Source organism: Mesoplodon bidens (assembly GCF_964165515.1).
Source record: "Mesoplodon bidens genome assembly, chromosome: 3".
NCBI lineage: Eukaryota > Metazoa > Chordata > Mammalia > Artiodactyla > Ziphiidae > Mesoplodon > Mesoplodon bidens.
The window spans coordinates 123899958-123920507 of record NC_138178.1 but is presented as its reverse complement, the minus strand read 5'-3'; the positions used below and the strand labels follow the sequence as shown (position 1 = coordinate 123920507).

General features: G+C 38.6%; 1 protein-coding gene across 2 annotated transcripts in view; it reads left to right on the top strand.

Annotated features, from left to right (window-relative positions):
• Positions 1-2592: 2592 nt before the first annotated feature.
• MIS18BP1 (MIS18 binding protein 1) overlaps positions 2593-20550 on the top strand; it is a 63155-nt gene continuing 45197 nt past the window's right edge. Inside the window, exons 1-5 of one of the 2 annotated variants that reach the window (XM_081230256.1) lie at positions 2593-2730; positions 7780-8411; positions 12572-12682; positions 13322-13797; positions 20091-20164. In XM_081230256.1, the coding sequence (XP_081086382.1) occupies positions 7871-8411; positions 12572-12682; positions 13322-13797; positions 20091-20164 (1202 nt within the window). In that variant the 5' untranslated portion in view covers positions 2593-2730; positions 7780-7870. The other variant, XM_081230255.1, reaches the window with a different exon arrangement.

Below are 20550 nucleotides of genomic sequence, written 5' to 3'. Positions count from 1 at the left end.
TGTGGTGATCATTTCACAATACATATATATTCAAATCATTTTGTTGTATACTTGAAACTAATATAATGTTATATGTCAATTATATCTCAGCTAAAAAAAAATTTTTTAAGCCTTTGAGCCAAGGCATGTTCTTCCCATCTCCAGCATGACGGATTTCAGGGCCTGCCTACTTCTGCCCACTGCGGGAGTCCTCTGATGGGACACCCCAAAACTCCCTACTGCATTAGCCAACACTCTGTCAATCTGTATTGCAATCTTTGGCTCCCTCTGCCCAATTCTGCTTCCTTCTCCCTTTTTCTTTCACAAATGTCTGATTTGCATCAAAGCCTGAAGATTTACCAGGCCCAATTCTTTTTCCACCCCTTTAAACTTTCACAGGCCTTATCTCCCAATAAATCTCTTATACTCCTAACTGCATCTCACCATCAGCTTCCTGCAGGACCCAAACTGATACATCTTCATAGCACTTATTACAATTTGTAACGGTATGTTTATATATATTTGTGTGTTTGTATACTGTCTCTATCACAAAATAATCTCGTTGGCAGGTTTTTCTACTGAAGGGTCCTCCTCTAAAAAGCCTCAATAACGTCACTGTTGACTCCATCCTCATCCCTCCTCTAAGTCCAGAGAGGACATAGTGGTTGCACACTTGTGCCTTACATTGGGAACACAGCTGAGAGAGTGAGAGGCGACTAAAATCCTAATTCAGGGCTACATTTTCCAAACGTAGGATTTCTCAACCTTGTCATTACTGACATTTTAGATTTGATAATTCTTTGTAGTGGAAGAGCTGTCCTGTGCATTATAGGATGTTTCATAGCATTCCTGTCCTCTACTCACCAGCTGGCAGTGGCACCCTTCTCAGTTGTGACATTTATATTTCCAGACATTGCCAAATGTCCCCTGGGGTGCAAAATGATCCCTGGTTGAGAACCACTGACCTTGAGGAAAGAGCATCTTTTTTATAATTCTCCTCAAAACGCTATATGGTCAATTAGTACCCCTGTGGGAACTTACCATTGTCCTAGGAATATTCTTCCAGGCTAAGCAGACCCAGATGTCTTGGCAGCAACTCCCACACAACATGAGGATTCCAGTCTTCTCCTCCTATGTCTGTCTTCTGGACCCTAAGTGAGTCTGTATGTGTTCCCAGGAGTTACAGCTTTAGGACAGTTTATCCCAGGTGCCTGGCTGTGACGATAAGAAGCTTGTCTGCTTGTCTCCTGGCAGACACAAACTTAGAGGGTCCATCTAGGGCAGCATGTTGATGTCCCTTTGGACAGATGAACATTGTCGCTTGGCCTGTATGCCTTCTCATTGCACTTTTTATCCCAAACTGTTATCCAGTTTTCCTTGGAAAATTGTTAGTCACCTTTATGTAAATTCCTGTTGCTGTTCACCCTGGAGCATGCTAGATCCTAGTTATTTCTCACATGAGAAGTGGCTAATTAAAAAAATTAAAGTCTGTAATTCTGAGGGTCTGTCGTTAATATTTCAAGGTTCCTGTTTTGGCTGAATGTGTGAGCCATGGCTATCTCCATCACCGGGAACAGAAACCTTTCATACCTCTACTTCAGATACTTTGAAGTATGCATGCCTGTCTTTTCAAAGTCCTTCTATCCCACAAAGTGTATTTCATAGACGACGCTACACATATATTTTAAGTCTGGTTTTTCCCATAAATTTGGTGCAAATCCATGTCTGGCCATTTTCTCATTATGCTGCACAGACAGAAACTTCACTTGATCTATGATTTGCTTCCCACCTTCTACCCCCAACTGGTTTCTTTTCCTTACTTGCATTCATTTGATGTTTTAAATTTATATTTTAGATTCTGAATATTCGGTGAGCACAAGACTTAGTGGATACAAGATTTAGAAGAGGGAATCGCAAAACACTTTTAAAAAATTAATCCATTATAACCATTTCAGTCCAGTCTTCACGGACAAATGCGATACATGACTCTAGGATGTTGAGAATTTTCTTGGATGAGGCAAAAAATAAACTCTCCTGTCCTAAATGCTGACTTGGTGGGGGAGGGGGGCGGAGTCCATGAACAGAAGATGCAGGATTGGAGCTGGAAGGGATTTAAGGCTGAAAACACTAGTTACTCCTCTGGCTCCTCCTCCGCCAAGACTGAAACAAGGTACCCTACACAATGCTTCCAGCCAGCAACCGCGTCGTGCCGGGGCGCTGAGGCGAAGGATACACAGTACTCCGCGGTGGTTAGGCAGAGCAGAGCATCACTGGGAGTAACTTAAGGCAGGGATAAGTCTAAACGCGACTGTCACGAACTGCATCGCAACCCAGAGTAGTATTCGAGATGATCAGGTATAAAAAAAAAAATCACACTTCCTGGGGGGAATAGCTCAAACTAAACATCCCATTGCAAGTATAACTTTGCATTCAGTCCATTATCCCCTAAGAACAACGTTCCTTCTCGGCCTCAAATATCTCACGGTCTGAGAAAACTAAAAGCTCTCTCAAACGTATTCAGCAAGCCGTTTCCTCACACTAGGAAGGAAGCCCTAACCAAAAGCTGTAAGCTTTCGCACATAGAGCAGGAGGGTAGCCGGGAAGGGCCAAACTTCTTAAACTGCAGTAGCGCGGGAGCGCGCAGGCGACGTCTGGCGTAGGCCCTCCTGCCGCAGAGCATTTCGGGAGGAGCGGCGGAACGTAGGGCTGGAGCCCCTCTGAAGAAGAAACGAAGTCCGAGAACGACTATAGGTGCGTGCCCAGTACCCGCGGCAGCTTGGGGTTGCCCAGTTTTTACGGAAACAGCATTGCTCACGCGGAGCGGGGACCACCCCCAAGTTTTCCTGAGTCCCAGTGAGACGCACGGTGACGCAGTTCCTGGGCGCGCCAATCCCGGGCTGGCTGGGAGGGCGGGCTCTTCAAATTTGAATTCCCAAGCTGTTTAGGTGTTAGGGAACCTCACCGAGAAAGTGAGCGTCACCTGGGGCTAGACCGCTGCGAGCTGGGGCCGACTTGGGCCAGAGGCGCGAGTCTTGGGGCACCCAGGTCCCCCTCTCCCCAGCACGAAGCCGAGCCCAGACTGCAGCCGTCTTGCCATGCCAGGCCCTTCGCCCAAGGTACGGCCACCCCGCCCCTCTTCCCTCGCCTCTTGCCTCCGGTGCTTTCTGGCGCCGCGAGTCTCAGCACTTCAGCATTCTGGGCTCTCGCGGATATTTGTACGTTTCTGGCTTTGGCTGTAGTATCACAACTACTCACTCATTCGGTATGTATTTGTTGCGTGTCTACGGTAGTTATCAAGAGAGTAGACTGCTTTCCTTCAGATTCGTTTCGATGGTGAGCGCTCCAGGCTTTTCTTCTAAAATCACTAATAGAAAAAAAAATTTTTTTTTAGAATATTACCAAGTAGGAGAATTGTGTGCGTCACTGCCCGATTCTTCACCTTGGAACCCAGCATCCACAGAGCTAAAGAAACAATTGATCCATCCAGCTTCTGTTTTCTTCTGATTAAATTACATATTAGTTGCAAATACTTTCAGATGTAAGTAAAATTATTTAGGTAGTGGGAGGCCCCTTCATCAAAGATAAACGCTGCTCTTCAAAGATAAACGCTGTTTACAATTTGGTATACTCACTTACAGATTTTTTGCTCTACGCTTATGCTCCTGGATGTGTTTGTTTATTTTTGACTTTTTTTTTTTTAACAGAAATTCAATTGTAAGTCCTGTTCTGCTTTTTAAATTTAGTGTATCCTAGCTACTTTCTATGTCAGTATATGCGTGTGAGTGTGTATCCTTTTATTGAATACATAGAATTCAGTTGTATGGATGTAGCAGAATTTTGCCCCATATTTATAGGCATCTAGGTTGTTTTTAGTTAGCCTGGTACTTCAGTGAACAGTAGAATTTTGTCCCATCTTGGTAGACATCTAGATTCTTTCTAATTAGCTCAGTACTTCAGTGAACATCCTTGTATAGGGCCTGTTTAAGAACTTCGGCTTTGAAATCAGATAGGCTGAGGTCCTGCTCTTAATCATTGTAAGTGGGACCTTGGACTGGTTATTTAACCACTCAATCCCTTAGGTTCCTCATCTTCAAAATGGGAATAATGACAGTATTTAACTCTTAAGAATTGCTGTAAAATTAAGTAGTATCTGATGTATGTACAGTAGATGTTGACTGTTATTACCACATATATATTTGCATTCTTATGTAGATGTTTCTATAAGAAAAAGAATTTTAAGTAGAATTTCTTGACCATTGGCATGCACACCTATATTTTGAAATTAATGTTTACCAATCTGATAAGCATAAGAAGGCTCACTGTTTTAATTTGCATCTCTTCATTTATTAGTAAAATGGAGTGTCCTTTTGACTCATTTATTGGCCTTTTGTATTCCATTAATTGCCATAAATGTCCTTTGGCCATTTTTTTGTGTTGATCATTTCTTTAAATTGATTCATTTGGTTTCTTTGAATGTTATCTATACTGGCCCTCAGTGTGTCATGTGCTGCATTTTTCCCCCCAAAGGTATCATTTGCCAGTTAACTTACTGTTCCTCTCATTTTTTTCTGAACTCTATCTCCCAGTTTTGGTTAGTGTGCCTTGGGAGATTTGATCCATTCCATTATAATTATTAATACTACCACAACAGTAAATTCCTAGAACTTTTCATGTCTTCTTAGGAAGAAGAGTAAAAATTACTTTCAGTATCATATCCATGATAACAGTTGTTTAGCCTGCCTTTTACATACTATAAATGCTCATAGCTAGCTTTTTTATATAGTGGTTTTCCCACACCTGAGTATTTATTTTGAATAAATAGCCATTTTTTCCTAGTACATCAGCATTTGTCAGTTTTCAGAATAAATTACAAGTATTAGATTTTCCAATAGTTTTAAGCAGTTAATGAAGGCACAAGCATACCATTTTAGAATTCACCTTCTCTTCTTCAGTCCTAGAGTCTGAGCATCATGATTTATTTTCTTTGTTTTGCTTTTCTGTTAACTAGGAAGAGAATGGGGCTTCAGGTGTTTATTGAGTGGCCTCTACCCAGTGGCTTTTTGTTTTTCTTCTTTATCTATTCTGCAAAGCCTCTACGGTCAGAGAAAATCCTGGGTGATTTTTTTTTCTCTATACCCTTCTCTTTTCCACCAACCGCACTGAAACCTGGCAACTATTGGCAACTCTTTTCGCTTCTATTGAGTTGCTCTTTATCACATAAATGAGAAAGAGGTGCTTCTCTTTCTTATTTAAAGAGGAACTTGCTGCATCTTTTGGGGAGGGTGAGTGGAATTTGAGGATTTTCAGAATCTACACACCTCTCAATCCTACTACATGTTTGAATTGAGAAGGAAGAAGTTGGGCAACATGAAAGAGAGGAGTTGTGTGCTGGTTCTTGGAGACTTTCACCGTGACTGTAATTATCTGCCTTTAGATGAAAACAGTTCTGTGTGTGTACAGTAGTCCCCACCCCGACCCATTACCCGCAGTTTCACTTTCCTCGGCCCACAGTTTCAGTTACCTTCAGTCAACTGCAGTCTGAATATATTAAATGAGAAATTCCAAAAACAAACAATTCATAAATTTTAAATTGCATGCTTTTCTTAGTAGCATGATGAAATCTCACACTGTCCTGCTAGGGATGTTAATCATCCCTTTGTCCAGCATCCTACCCATCAGTCACTTAGCAGCCCTCTTGGACTGTCGAGGTATCATAGTGCTTGTGTTCAAGTAACCCTAATTTTACTTAATAATTGCCCCAAAGCACCAGAGTAGTGGTGCTGGCAATTTGGATATGCCAAAGAGAAGCTGTAAAGTGCTTCCTTTAAGTGAAAAGTTGAAAGCTCCTGACTTAATGAGGGAAAAAAAATTGTATGCTGAGGTTGTTAAGGTCTGGGTTAAAACCGAATCTTCTATTTGTAAAACTGTGAAGAAGGAAAAAGAAATGCATGCAGGTTTTGCGATTGCACCCGAAACTGCAAAAGTTTACAGCCACAGTGCATGATAAATGCTTAGTTAAGTTGGAAAGGCATTAAATTTGTGCGATAAGATATTTTGAGTGAGAGAGATGACATTCACATAACTTTTATTACTTTTTATTATTTTTTATTTATTTTTGCTGTGCCGCGTGGCCTGTGGGATCCTAGCTCCCCAACCAAGATCGACCCCGCACCCTGCGGCATTGGAAGTGCGGAGTCTTAACCACTGGACCGCCAGGGAAGTCCCTATTACAGTATATTGTTATAATTGTTTTATTTTATACTGTGCCTAATTTACAAATTAAACTTTATCATACGTATGTACGTAAAGGAAAAAACGTAGTGTATATATATGGGGCTTGGCACTATCCACAGGTTCAGGCATCCACTGGGGGTCTTATAATGTATCCACCCCTGGGAGAAGTGGGGTGGGGGGGAGGACTGTTGTGCTACAGATTGGGCCTGTTCTTAGTTCTGCTAGTTTATTTGCAGTTTATACTTCCTGCTGAGCATTTCATTAGGTTCTAAGGAATTGAGATTGTGTAAACCTGCACATACTTTGCCTTCTTTCCATGCAATTGTCCCAGTTTATTCATTTTTGTTTTGAGAGCTTAAAGAGAATGACTAGTGAGTATTACAACTCTCAGCACAGCGTTCCTGTCACAAGCACATTGCCAAGTGCATAAATATATACATTAATACATATTTGCTGAATTCAGTGGTTTTTGTGTCATTCCCAGGATAACCCTTTTTTGTCAGCTTTTGTTATCGAGGAATATTTCCTTGTTTTTTTCTCTTATAAATATCGGATAGAATGGTAATTCGTATATGAATTTTTAACTTTCGTATTTGTTTCTCACAGAAGTTACTGTAGATAAAGATACTTGATGTCTTTGGTCTGATTGCATTTGTATTTTCTGAAATAGGCTTTTTATGTTTATATGATGTCAAAGACTGATTGGAGTAGTTATAAATTCATTGATCAGAGATGCTATAAATCTAGATTTTCAAGTTCTGAGCTCCTCAGGTTGAAATATTTTGTTAATTTACCAGGTATTACAGAATGTAACTGTATGGTTCATCACCTAGAATCTTAATTTCTAGGTGTGGGAAATAAAATTTATATGTAAGAAGCAAGCTAAAACAAGTCTAAGACCATGTATGCCCAAGTGCATGATTTCCTCTAAAAATTCTAAGTAGCAGTAAATGTTTAGAAAATTAGAATGTATATAATTTACTTTTGATTTGAGGATTTTTTAAAACAAAAACCTCACAATTAAAATGTTCTGCAGCATAACAAAATCAGGATTGGAGATTATTTAACTTAAAAATTGAATGGATTTTTAGCCTTCATTAGGATATATCATTGTAGCTGCTGCCTTAAAATTTAAGCGCCTAAAAGGAAAAACCATATTGGTGAAATTTAATCTTTTATAACTTAATGTAGTGCCATATGCAAATGTCGATTAATGGTTTTTGATGCAAATATTAGATTGGAACTTCCAGGACTTGAGGTTCAAATAAATTTCAAAAACAGATATTCAAAATTCAGCCCCTAGAGCGATTAAGTAGAAGACTTGGTGAAAGCTGCTTTTTCTTAGAGAAGTACATTTAAAAGCCAAACTGTTTATCATTGAAAAATAGTAAAACGAGGCTTTAACAAAAATATAAATCTTAGTCTGATTTGTGAGCTATAGATTATCCAGTGTTGTTATGAACCGATTAAACCTTTTAATTAGTATAATGTTGTTATGGAAAGCAAATAAACTTAACTTTTTCTGTACCAAAGCATGGTAAAGGTTGATTTCACATTGAACTACAGGTTCTTCTGGCCCCCTGCTGAAGGTCTATCCTGAAAATTGTGTTTAAGTGAATATTCTGTTAGAGGAAATTTGTTGCTACTGTTTATCAAGATGATTGCAACACCTTTGAAACATCCAGGAATTCACTTGTCTTCAGAGACGTCTTCTCAGAGGAGAAATATGCCCATGCATGCAGTCTTTTTTGACAGCATTCCTTCAGGCACACTTACTCCGGTAAAAGATTTGGTGAAATATCAGAAGTCCTCTTTAAAAGGGAATGACCATAAAAAGAGTCAGTTCCTAGAAATAACAGTGTTTAATAATAAAAATATATTTCAATCTACCATGCTAGCAGAGGCTACTACCTCTAACAGTTCTCTTGATATCAGTGCTATAAAGCCCAACAAGGATGGATTAAAAAATAAAGCAATCTATGAATCACCAGGGAAAATATTTCAAAGAATGAAAGAAAAAGTACTACGTAACAAGCAAGAACAAGCATCAAGAAACAGTTTGTTGGAACCACCAAAAAATGAAAGTAATAAAATTTTCACTCCTAACGGAGCTGAGGAAGGAGTATTACAGCATACCTACCTCTGTGAAGAAAAGGAAAACAACAAATCATTCCAGCCAGAAGACAGTTCACTAAGAGGTTAGTTTTATTACGTGTTGGTTTAAAAAGTGTTTATTGTGTCTGATACTGTTTTAGGCACTTGGGCAGGATACAGCAGTGAACAAAATGAACAAAAATCTCTGCCCTCATGAAGCCAGCTTACATTCAGTTGCTGGGAGACAGATCACCAAATAAGTATTTTTTAGGGTATAATAGAAGAAAAATGCTCTGGAAAGAAAAAGAGTAAGCATGATGGGGAGAGTTGAAGGAGGTTGTAGTTTTCAGTGGGGTGGTCAGTGTTTCAATAAGGTGGCATTTGAGCCAAAAATTGAAGGAGGCACTAGATACAGATATCTTGGGGACTGAATGGGAAAGGATGATCCTTCAGCTGGTACAAATGCCCTGAAATAGAAGCATGTGGACTAGCTGTGAGATTGTCATGGAGTGAGCGTACAGAGCTGGGAAGGAGCGGATAAAGAGAGGGTCAGATAACGCAGGGCCTTATAGGTGAATGTTAGAGTTTGGGCTTTTATTGTGAACAAATTAAGGAGCCACTGGAGAGTTTTGAGCAGAGGAATGACACGATCTGACTTACTTTTTTTTTTTTTTTTTTTTTTGCGGTACGCGGGCCTCTCACTGTTGTTACCTCTCCCGTTGCGGAGCACAGGCTCCGGACGCGCAGGCTCAACGGCCGTGGCTCACGGGCCCAGCCGCTCTGCGGCATGTGGGATCTTCCCGGACCGGGGCACGAACCCGTGTCCCCTGCATCGGCAGGCGGACTCTCAACCACTGCGCCACCAGGGAAGCCCGTGACTTACATTTTTAAATTTGAAATAGTTAATGAAGTAATTCAGTTGAGAGAGGGTGTTGGCTTGGTCAGGTGGTAGCAGTGAAGATAATAAGGAGTGGCTGAATTCCAGATATATTTTGAAGGAAGAGCCAATAGCATTAGCTTAGAGATTGGATGTGGAATATAAGAGCTATAAAGGGTAATTTGTTTGTTTTGTTTTGTTTTGTTTTGTTTTTTTGCTCGAGCAACTGGAACGATTTAACTGAGGTGGGGCAGACAGAGGTGGAGTGGGGTTGGGGGCTCAGCAATTATGTTTTTTGTCATGTCAATTTTGATATGTCTGTTAAAAATTGAAGTGTAGTTGTGAATTAGGCTTTTGAAAAAATTAGTTGGAATTTAGGGAAGTGGTCCAGGTGTGAAAAATACATTTGAGAGTCATTAGCACCTAAATGGTATTTAAAGCTATGAGATTAGATGAGATCATCAGGGAGTAAGTGTACACAGAAAAAACATTCAAGGATGAGTCCTGGGGCACCCTGAAAGTTAGAAGTTAGAAGAAAGAGTAGGAAGTACTGAAGGCCACTGAGAAGATGAGGAAGAAGAAAAACCCAAGAAAACAAAATGCTTTTGAGGAAGTTGTCATTAGCTGTGTCTAATGCTGCTAATCAGTCAAGAAAGATGAAGGCTGGGATTTGACTATTGGATTTAGCAACGTGGAAATCATTGATGACTGATGTGGGCAGTTTTGGTGGAGTGATAGGAGCAAAAGCGTGATTCAGGAGGGTTCAAGAGAGAGTGTGAGGAGAGAAATTGATGATGGTGAACGTAGACAGTTCTTTTTGAGGGGAGCAGAGAAATATGGGACGTATGGTTTAAGAAGATCTTGTTGTTTTTAATGATTGGTGAAATAACATCATCTTGGTGTGCTTTTGGGAATGATCCACTAGGGAAGGAAAAACTGAGATTTGTAGTATGATATTCTTGAGTAGTTGAGAGGGAATAGAATCTAAAAGTGGATGTTTGGCCTTCGCTAGGAACATAAACAGAACATCAAACAAGAAGGTAGGCAGTGTTAAGTGACTTCAGAAATAATCTGAAATAGGAAGTCAAGTCATCAGTTGAGAGCAAGAATGGGAAGCAGGTATTGAAGTTTGAGGAGGTTTGAATAGTGTAGGAGAGCATAAGAGTAAATGGCCTAGGCCTGATTTCCTGGGCAATGTTAAGGACTTACTTGAGATTTGTGGACATGAATTTAGATAAGACCAATCACTATGGTTGTGAGTTTTCCTCTAGCTGCATAGGTGCTGGTGGGGAATAGGAAGGGGGTTGGATTTTATCAGGACTGTAATTTTGCCAAATACAGTCATCCTCATTTTATTGCAGTTCACTTTATTGCTCTTCACAGATATTGCGGTTTTTATAAATTGAAGGTTTGTGGCAATCCTGTGTTGTCAGATAATGGTTACTATTTTTTAACAGTAAAGTTGCTATAAAAAAATTGTGTTTTTAGCAATAATTTTTTAAATTAAGGTATGTACATTTTTTCTTAGACATAAGACTGTTGCACTCTTAATAGACTACAATATAATATAAATATAACTTCTATATACATTGGGAAATAAAATTCACATGACTCACTTTATTGTGATACTCACTTTATTGCCATGGTCTGGAACTCAACCCACAATATTTCTGAGGTGTGCCTGTAGGATGATGTGAAAAAAGGACAAAGGAGTTGGGGTGTGTGTGCAAGGGGGTGGTCACAATTGGCCGTGAAATTTAAGTTGGTTAGACAGAGAAAAGAAGACCTGAAGGAGGTGAAGAAGTGGGAAGAAGTGTATGTCTTGTTGGGATAGTCAGTGAATTTGAGAGAATGATCTGGAAAGATATAAGGTGATCAGAAATTGGGACACTTGAAATTGAGATTTTAATGAGTTGTAATAATTGATGAAGATACTTTACATGCATTATTTCTTTTGATTCTTTAGCAAACACTATGGTTATATGCTTATTTAATAGTCTTGGAGATGGAGCTTTTAAGTATGTCACATCTGCTCTGTGTCTCACAGGTAATAAGTGATAGGCTGAGAATTAAATACAGGTATCTATTAGAAAGCCCATGCTCTTAACTACTATACAGTAGATTGTGGGTATATTGTTGCATTTCAAAGACAGTGGTATATTTTGACACAAAAAGCAGAGTTTTCTAAGGGAGTTTAGGATAGAGGTTGGGGGGTATACAAAATAATCTCATACAGTCTAGGAGAAAAGGGAGAAGCAAATGAAATAATGTATATTAAAGCATGTTTTATATGTAAAGTGGCATTAGAGAGAAGAAGTAACTGACTACTTTGAGAATCTGATGAATCTTTCCCCAGAAAATACACATATATACAAACACAGATTTTGTATATAATTTCAGAGATCTTTTGGAGAGTCTCTGCATGGATCCTTGGACTCTCAAATAAATGGCCCAATTTCTATATAGCATGTTATATTTGATTGAATTACCTACTCATCTTTACTACATTGCCTTGTCATTTCTAGTAGAATGAATTAAAGAAATAGAAACTTATCCTTCTTTTATGACACATCATTATAATAAAATCTTTATATTAAGGTTTCTAAGGCCAAAGTGGCATACTTACTAAAGTATAATCACTACCAATTTTTTCAAGTATAATATTTAAAATTAAACATATAAAATAATTCAGTTTTTCCTTCTCTGGTACAAATTAAGTCGATTACCTTCCCCTTTTTGTGTGAAAGAAATTCATTTCTGTATTCAAGAAACAAAACTAACCATCTAGGACGTAAAGCAGAATAAAATGTAAGTAACTATAGGAACTAATAGTTCCTGTTTTTCTAGTTGATAAGCCTACCAGATTTGTGCCTTTGAAGACCTGCTAAAGAGATATCAAAGAAGTATAAATTATGGTTTAGTCTGCTACTGAATCTCAACATTTTGATTTTTAAAGTATAAGTTACAACTTTTCAACTGTTCTTCCACATTTTAGAAATTTCCAGCAACCAGAAGCAAAATCAGAATTTTCAAGGCTGGATGGCACTTCATATATAACCTTAACACTGATTTGTGGCAGAAACAATGTTATTCCAGATGTCTAGGCTTCTAAGTTCAATAGTATACTTTAGTTGGCAAGTAATGTGGAGAAGTTTTAAAAAAAATCTTTCTCAGCATAATGTAGGTATAGGGAATATGTTGAAGGCATGAGACAATAATAAAGGGACAAAACTTAATGTAATTGTCATATATTCCATAAGTATACACTATTGGTCAGATCATTACTGAACCTAAGTCTATTCCAAGATTTTTTTAAAGGCATTTTTTTCTTCTCAGTGACTAATACAACTCAACTTCTTTCTTTAAAAAAAAAAAAAAACAACACAGCCTCAGTCCAAGAAGTTCCTTCAGAATCATCAAATAATATTTTCCTGTCAGTCAAGCAAAAGATTCAATATCAGCAGGAAAAGAAGGCACCTCTGTGCAATTTAACTTACGGTAAAGCGCTTTTTGTTTTGTTTTGTTTGTTTTTAGTTTGTTATTTTAATGTATGGCTACATATTCTAGAGAAAATTATTTCCCCTATGTAGGCAACAAGCATTGACTGTGGATAAAAGATTGAGTTGTAAAAGCCAGGGGCACTCAGAGAAAGACTGGGCAGGAGGGTGGAACATTTCTAACCTGAAGACTTTAATATAAACAGTTTTACAAAACAAATGAACAAACATAACAAAACAGAAACAGACCTATAGATATACAGAACAAACTGGTAGTTGCCTGGGGAGAGGGAAATGAGTGAAATAGATGAGGGAGATCAGTAATACAGGCTTCCAGTTATACAATAAATAAGTCACGGGGATTTCATGTACAGCATAGGGAATGTGGCCAATCATATTTTAATAACTTTGCATGGTGACAGATGGTAACTAGTTATTGTGGTGATCCTATGTTGTGCATTATTTGTAATGTGTAAAAATACTGAATCCTTATGTTATATACCCTGAAGCTAATATTTAAGTCAATTATACTTCAGTTTTAAAAAGGAAAAAATATTAAAAGTTTTCAACTGTTCTGTTGCTCTCTTTTAATTTCATATTATCCTTCTATAAATTTTGTTTGGTTTTGTGTTTTTTGCAGAGCTTCCAATTCTGAACCAAGAACATGAAAATGATTCAGCTGCAGGAGTCTCAAACAAGGCATTAACTAGAGCTCAGTTGGCTAGACAAGTTCTTCGCTCAAAGGAGAATACAGTTGCAACCACTAAGTCCAAAAAGGACACATTTGTTTTAGAAGGCACTGATTCTACCTGTGAAAAATCCCAAAATCCCACCATTGAGACTCTCTGTGTTTCTTTTAAAAACGGCAGTCAATTAATGGTTTCTGATGATAGTAAGATTACAACAGAAGGCACTTCAAAACAGGAAATTAAGGAAGGAAATGAGAAAACAATGCCCAGAGAGACTGATCTTCCAGGTTCCATGAATGATACATGTAAAATTGTGCTTGCAACTCCAAGGTTTCATACAGGAATACCTCAGAGATCAAAAAGCAATGCCTGGAAGCTTTCTGCAAGTACATGCCAAACTATTACTAATGGAGTTAAAAAAAATAAGGTAGGAAAACTTTTAAGGCAGATGTATATTTGTTTTTATCCCCATTCTTCAAGAGTATGAGCTCTTTTGCTTTCTCATTAACAGTATCTTCATTTTGGGGTTTTGTTATTATTTCGTGTAGAGGCAGTGTGGCCTAGTGAAAAGAACAATGGATTAAAAGTAAGACCTAGGCATTAACTCTTACTTTGCTCTATTACTAGTACAGTCTTCAACTCCCTTTGGGGATGAACAGTGAGGTATTCTTAAATTTTTTTCCCCTGATTCTTGGGCTTCTGTTAACAGAGCAATTGAAAGAAGAGTTACAGCATCTGAAGATTTGAGAAGTTTTTCTGTTGTAATACAGAGGGATCAATGAAAGACTTTAGACCATCAAACTATGTTATATTAGGATAAGTTCTCTGAAGGAAGTGTAATAGAAATGCAAGTTCAAGGAGAAAGATACAATGTAAACTTTCCAATGGGTAAAGGTTTGAGCCTTTATTTTTAAAAGGATGATTGTAGGTATCAGACTGAGATGATATTTGAATTCTGTCTAAATTTTTTTAAAATTTATTTTATTTATTTTCGGCTACGTTGGGTCTTCATTGCTGTGCGAGGGCTTTCTCTAGTTGAGGTGAGCGGGAGCTACTCTTCTTTGCGGTGCATGTGCTTCTCATTGTGGTGGCTTCTTTTGTTGCAGAGCACAGGCTCTAGGTGTGCAGGCTTCAGTAGTTGTGGCACACAGGCTCAGTAGTTGTGGCTTGCGGGCTCTAGAGCACAGGCTCAGTAGTTGTGGCGCATGGGCTTAGTTTCTCCACGCCATGTGGGATCTTCCCAGACCAGGGCTCTAACCTGTGTCCCCTGCATTGGCAGGCAGATTCTTAACCACTGTGCCACCAGGGAAGTCCCTGTCTAAATTTTAAAGAGCGATATAACAGTTACAGTTTCATATCTCAGTGTATTTATTGGAAATCGCATTATTTGCAAATGTTTAGACTTAAAAGGAAAAGTTTTAGATGTTGTCTTAAAAATATGAGGTGGGTTAAGTAAAAGATTTAAAGACATCTGTTCTAAGAGACCCTACAGTATTAATTCCATCATCTCTATAGTACTGTTTACCTCAGCTACTACACAAAGTCCAAGCCTCCCAGGTCTCTTATCTCTATACAGTTCTGCCTTAGTCTGACCCAGTCTCTCACTCACCTCTAACTCTCCCAACATTACATTGCTCTCTTGAACTCGAGTTACAGCATTAGCAAAATGTTATATTCTCAGTCTTCTATGAACATTTCTTAACTTTGCTCTAACTAAAATTATGGCTGTTTCTCTTAAATGGAGGCTCTTTTTTCTCCCATATCCCATATTCTGTTGGACCTAGAGATGATATAATGTGCATTCCTCTTGTTCCTCATTCTTGTTTCAGGTCATTTTTCCTTCTCTCTAAAACCACTCCTTCCCCCTCCCTAACTTTTGAAACGTGTGCCATAAGGCTTTACCACTGCCTCTGTCCTTCTGTAGTCATCTATAGTGCAACCTCCTAGTCATGAGCTTGCATCCTGTTGAAGTGTTTTGACACCTGTTACTTTTTCCTCTGCTACTCCTTCTGTCGTCAACTCTTGTGACATCAATATCCATGTAGATAATCTATCCAGCCTCCTTGAATTCTTGATTTTCAGAGACCTTCTCCCTACCAATACCCTCAACTCTAGTCATACCTATCCCTTGTCTTTGCCAGTCCATTCACCAGCTTCTCTCTTTCAAGCATCCCACTCTCACTATTAAATCCTGTGTGCTCAGATCATTCTACCTCTAGTACTTTTCCCCCATCCCCACCATCAATACTCCACCCCACTAAGACAACCTTCAGTTCATCAAATCTTTTCTGTCCTCATTTCTCTTACCTTACATAGAGTCCGTGGTCCATCATTATAATCATCCCCTTGACTAAACTCAGTTCTGTTTATTGCTTTTCCTTCTGTCTTCCTCTGGCAAAATTGTAACCCTGGTTAAATTTTACTCTTTTTTTTTTTTTTTGCTATATACCTGTATCTGAGAAGTAGAAGATGACTGGAACAAAATGCACAACAATGTTGACTAGTCTCATTTTAAATTTGACAACAAACCTTAAATGGGCTCTCAGTATTGCCCATCAGTCCTGCTAGGTTTCACTTGTCGATCCACCCCACACTCTGACTTTCCTAGAGGAGTATGCCACTCTTATTCTCTCTTAAAACCTCCAAACCTTCTCTTTCCTCCTCATTCTCAGTTCACTGAGAACCTCTATTCCCATCACCAAATCTATCAGTCTGTTTGCTGCTATATCCACATATTCTGTGTTTCCTTCTGTTAAAATGGGTGAACAGTTTGTGTTCCTTTTCAAGGCCAGTTCATTTCCTCCTACCACCTAAAGGACTTTGTCCTTCTCCCCTCAATTTTTTCCTCTCTTCTGCATCATTCCCATTAGTATATAAACATGCTGAAACATGACCTGTGTTTTTTAAAAAATATGAAGAAAATGTCTACCTTCCTTTTACTCCATATCCCACTCCAGCTACCACCCCTTTTTTTGTTTGTTTGTTACAGCAAAACACCTTGAATGAGGTATATGTATTCACAGTGATCATTTCTTCTTATCTCATTCCCTATTGAACAAGTTCCACTTTGTACATTCATATTCACTACTCCATGAAAATTGCTTTTTTCAGGTTCACCAATGATTTCCATATCCTTAAATCCAATGATTATCTTATTCCTTATTCTGTCACTCATGGAGGAGGTTAACACAGTGAATCAGAACATCCTTCTCAAAATGTTGTATTGCTTTTTTGCTTAGGTTCTAGGGACTGTCTCCTAATTTTCTGCTACCTCACTGGGCATTCTCACTCCCCTTTGCTGCTTTCTCCTGTAACAACCTGTAAATGTTGGTTGGATTCCCTAGAATCAGTCCTAGAAACTGATTCTCTCTACACATACTCTCTAGACTATTATTATCCAGTGCCATAGCTTTAAATTCCATTTCTCTGCTGATAGCTCCCAAATATATATCTCCAGCCCAGAACATTCTTGTAAACCCTACTCACATATGCGATTATCTGTACAGCTTCTCTATTGGTACCTAATAGGCATCTCAAATTTAACATTGTATCCCATATTGGTACATAGTAATACCATTTCACCAAATACTTAGGTAAAAATTTTAGGTTCATTTTGGGCTTTTTTTTCTATCTCTCTCGTTCTCTGTCTCTCTGTCTCTGTCTCTCTCTCTCGTACTACACATCTATACCATGAAGAAATCCTGTTGTCTCTACTGTCCTGAATATGACCACTCCTTATTGCTCAACCACTACTTCCTAGTCCAAGGCACAGTAATCTCTTGGATTACTACAGTAGCCTTATAGTCTCCCTGTTTCCACTATTGCCTCTCCCCTTCAGTCTGTTTTCTGAATAGAGGCCAGAATCTTTATATATAGGCCAATTTCTACCCAGCAGCCCATTAATAGAATATTAAATTATGTCACTCCTCTGCTCAAAATCCTCTAGTAACTTCTCACCTCAAGAGAAATCACTGGGACTTCCCTGGTGGTCCAGTGGTTAAGACTCCACAGCACTTTCATTGGCTGTGAGTGAGGGATGATGGGGCGCACGGGTTCGATCCCTAGTTGGGGAACTAAGATCCCACATGCCGCGTGGTAGCCAAAAAAAGAGAGAGAGAGGAAACACTAAACCTTTACCATACCTTGTAGGACTCTACGTAATTCAATCCTGGAGATATCCAGCCTCATCTCATCTCTCTTGCTTACTCTTTTCAAGCTACTGTGCCCTCCTTGCTACCTACTTAGGGCCTTTGTACTTGTTCCCTCTGCCTGGAAGAATTACTCCCAGATATCCATATGGCTCATCCCTTACTTCATTCAGTTCTCTGTTCCAAGACCTTCCCTGACTATCCTGTCTAAAAAACAAAAATCCTCCATTTATACTTATTTTTAATATTATCACTGCCTGACATTTTATTATTTTTTTGTCCATTTATTTGAATATCACCACCACCACTCTGCTTGCTTCCAGACCCCTCACCAACCCTCACCACCACCACACATACAACACAAATGTTGGCTCTAAAGAGGGTGGCCTTTTTATTCTGTTTCTGGATGAATCCCAAGCCTAAACCAGTGCCTGGAGCATAGTATAGCTCAACAAATGTTTGCAGAATGAATATTTGATTTTTTTTCTTAAATAATTAATTAATTTTTGACTGCATTGCATCTTCGTTTTGCTGTGCGCGGGAGTTCTCTAGTTGCAGTGAGTGGAGGTTATTCTTCATTGAAGTGCACGGGCTTCTCATTGCGGTGGCTTCTCTTGTTGCGGAGCACAGGCTCTAGGCATGCAGGCTACAGTAGTTGTGGCTCCCGGGCTCTAGAGCACAGGCTCAGTAGTTGTGGTGCCCGGGCTTAGTTGCTTCACAGCATGTGGGATCTTCCTGGACAAGGTATCAAACCCATGTCCCCTGCATTGGCAGGCAGATTCTTAACCGCTGCGACACCAGGGAAGTTCCGAGTTTTTCTTTTCTTTTTTTTAACAACATAGTTTGTTTTGTTTTGTTTTTTGTTTTATTTTGGCTGTGCGGGCTCTTAGTTGCAGCATGTCGGATCTTTAGTTGCTGCGTGAGGACTTCTTAGTTGCGGCATGCAGACTCAGTTGCAGCATGCATGCGGGAGGGATCTAGTTCCCCAACCAGGGATAGAACCCTGGCCCCCTGCATTGGGAGCACAGAGTCTTACTCACTGGACCACCAGGGAAGTCCCTTGGTATTTTATGTAAGCAGTATGATACAGGATCATGGAGCCAAAATTCCTAGATTTGTAACCCATCTGTGCTACTAACTAGCTCTGTGTGATACGGGCAAGTTATTGAACTAGACTTTACAGAGTTTCTTTATCTATGAAATGAAGTTAATTGTACCTGCCTCCTAGTGTTATGAGAATAACATGAGTCAATGTATCTTAAATTCTTGGAACACTGCCTACTGTTAGCTTTTATTGTTAACACCATCTCCATCTGATAGATTCTTTGATATATCTTATAGTTCCAAATGCAGAAGTAGGAAAAAAAAAAGAAATTTTATTGCCTCTTTCCCAAGTCCTACCTGTAATTTTTTAAATGAATACCCTTCCATTTTAGTTGCCTGACTCAGCATAAAACTACCACAGAATAATTTGTCTTTATATGTAAGTTTATAATTTTATATATAAAATGGCGACTCAAGGTTTGACTTTTATGGATGTATTTCTCATTAGAAATAGTTCATTATTAGATTGTTACACAATAAAAGCAATAATTTCTTAACACAGTTGTTCACAGAAATCTTCCTTTATAGTAATGTAGGATTTTACTTGTCCTAAAATAAAGACTTCTCTGAGCTGTTCAGATGTTTGCTTTGGAATAGAATACTAAATATAGATTACTAGCAGTCACCTTTATAGGAAATTGAATGCAACTCCAAATCAACTTTGCAAAAAAAAAAAAGCTCTAATTATATAAGGGTAAGAGTGATGGTGAAATGTATATTACACAACTGTTTCTTTCTCCAAGTTATTGGGTCTTTAGTGAGTTCTGGTATTTTAATGGATACCTTAGGATTTTAGGTGTGTTTTTTTCCCCTAGTGGTTAAGAGTATTTGACATAAGAATATTTAATGTATAATTGATTCTGGATTGTAGAGCAAACTCTGCAGTACAACCTCAGTTCAGTCTCCATTCATCTTTTTTTTAAATTTATTTATTTATATTTTGTTTTTGGCTGCATTGTGTCTTCGTTGCTGTGCACGGGCTTCCTCTACTTGTGGAGAGCAGGGGCTACTCTTTGCTGCAGTGCACAGGCTTCTCATTGTGGTGTCTGACTTCTTGTTGCAGAGCACAGGCTCTAGGTGTGCGGCCTTCAGTAGTTGTGGCACGCAGGTTCAGTAGTTGTGGCTCGCGGGCTCTAGAACACAGGCTCAGTAGTTGTGGCTTAGTTGCTCCGTGGCATGTGGGATCTTTCAGACCAGGGCTTGAACCCATGTCCCCACACTGGCAGGCAGATTGTTAACCACTGTGCCACCAGGGAAGTCCTCCATTCATCTTTTGTTCAATTATGTATAAGAGTTTTTACCTTATTGCTATTTAAAATAGAATGTGATTCTTACGTAGATGAACACTAAGAACTCTTTTGGATTACTCGTTTAAGTTTTTTCTTTTAATTTATTGTAAATTGATTTTTTAATGCATATGCTACCAATAATACAAAAAATAACATACTTCATTTTTATGCTTAATTAGGTAGTCCAGCTACAGGAATGGATGATTAAAGTCATCAATGATAACACTGCTATATGTGTAGAAGGAAAATTGATGTAAGTGTAACTTTTCAGTATTCTTTTAATAAAATTTGTGATAAGATATACTTGTGTGTAAGAGCTTAAAAGGAGATGCGTGACAAATTGCATCTTGGTACAAAACAAAGACTTTCCAATGAGGTTACAAACTGATGGCAGTAAAGTAAAATGAGTATGACCATTGTGATTGTAACCAGCTTTCTTGCTTTTGTCTGTTAACTCAAATTATTTTTAAAATAGTGACAGCTCAAATTTGTATACACAGTGCTTTATTTTTTCAGAGGTTCTAATAAGTGAACTGGTATTATCTGCTTAATTATATATGATTAGTTAATATTTACTACATGCATTTCAGTCCAGATTCTCACATCTAAATTGGGACAACCAGATATAAATTACTGATC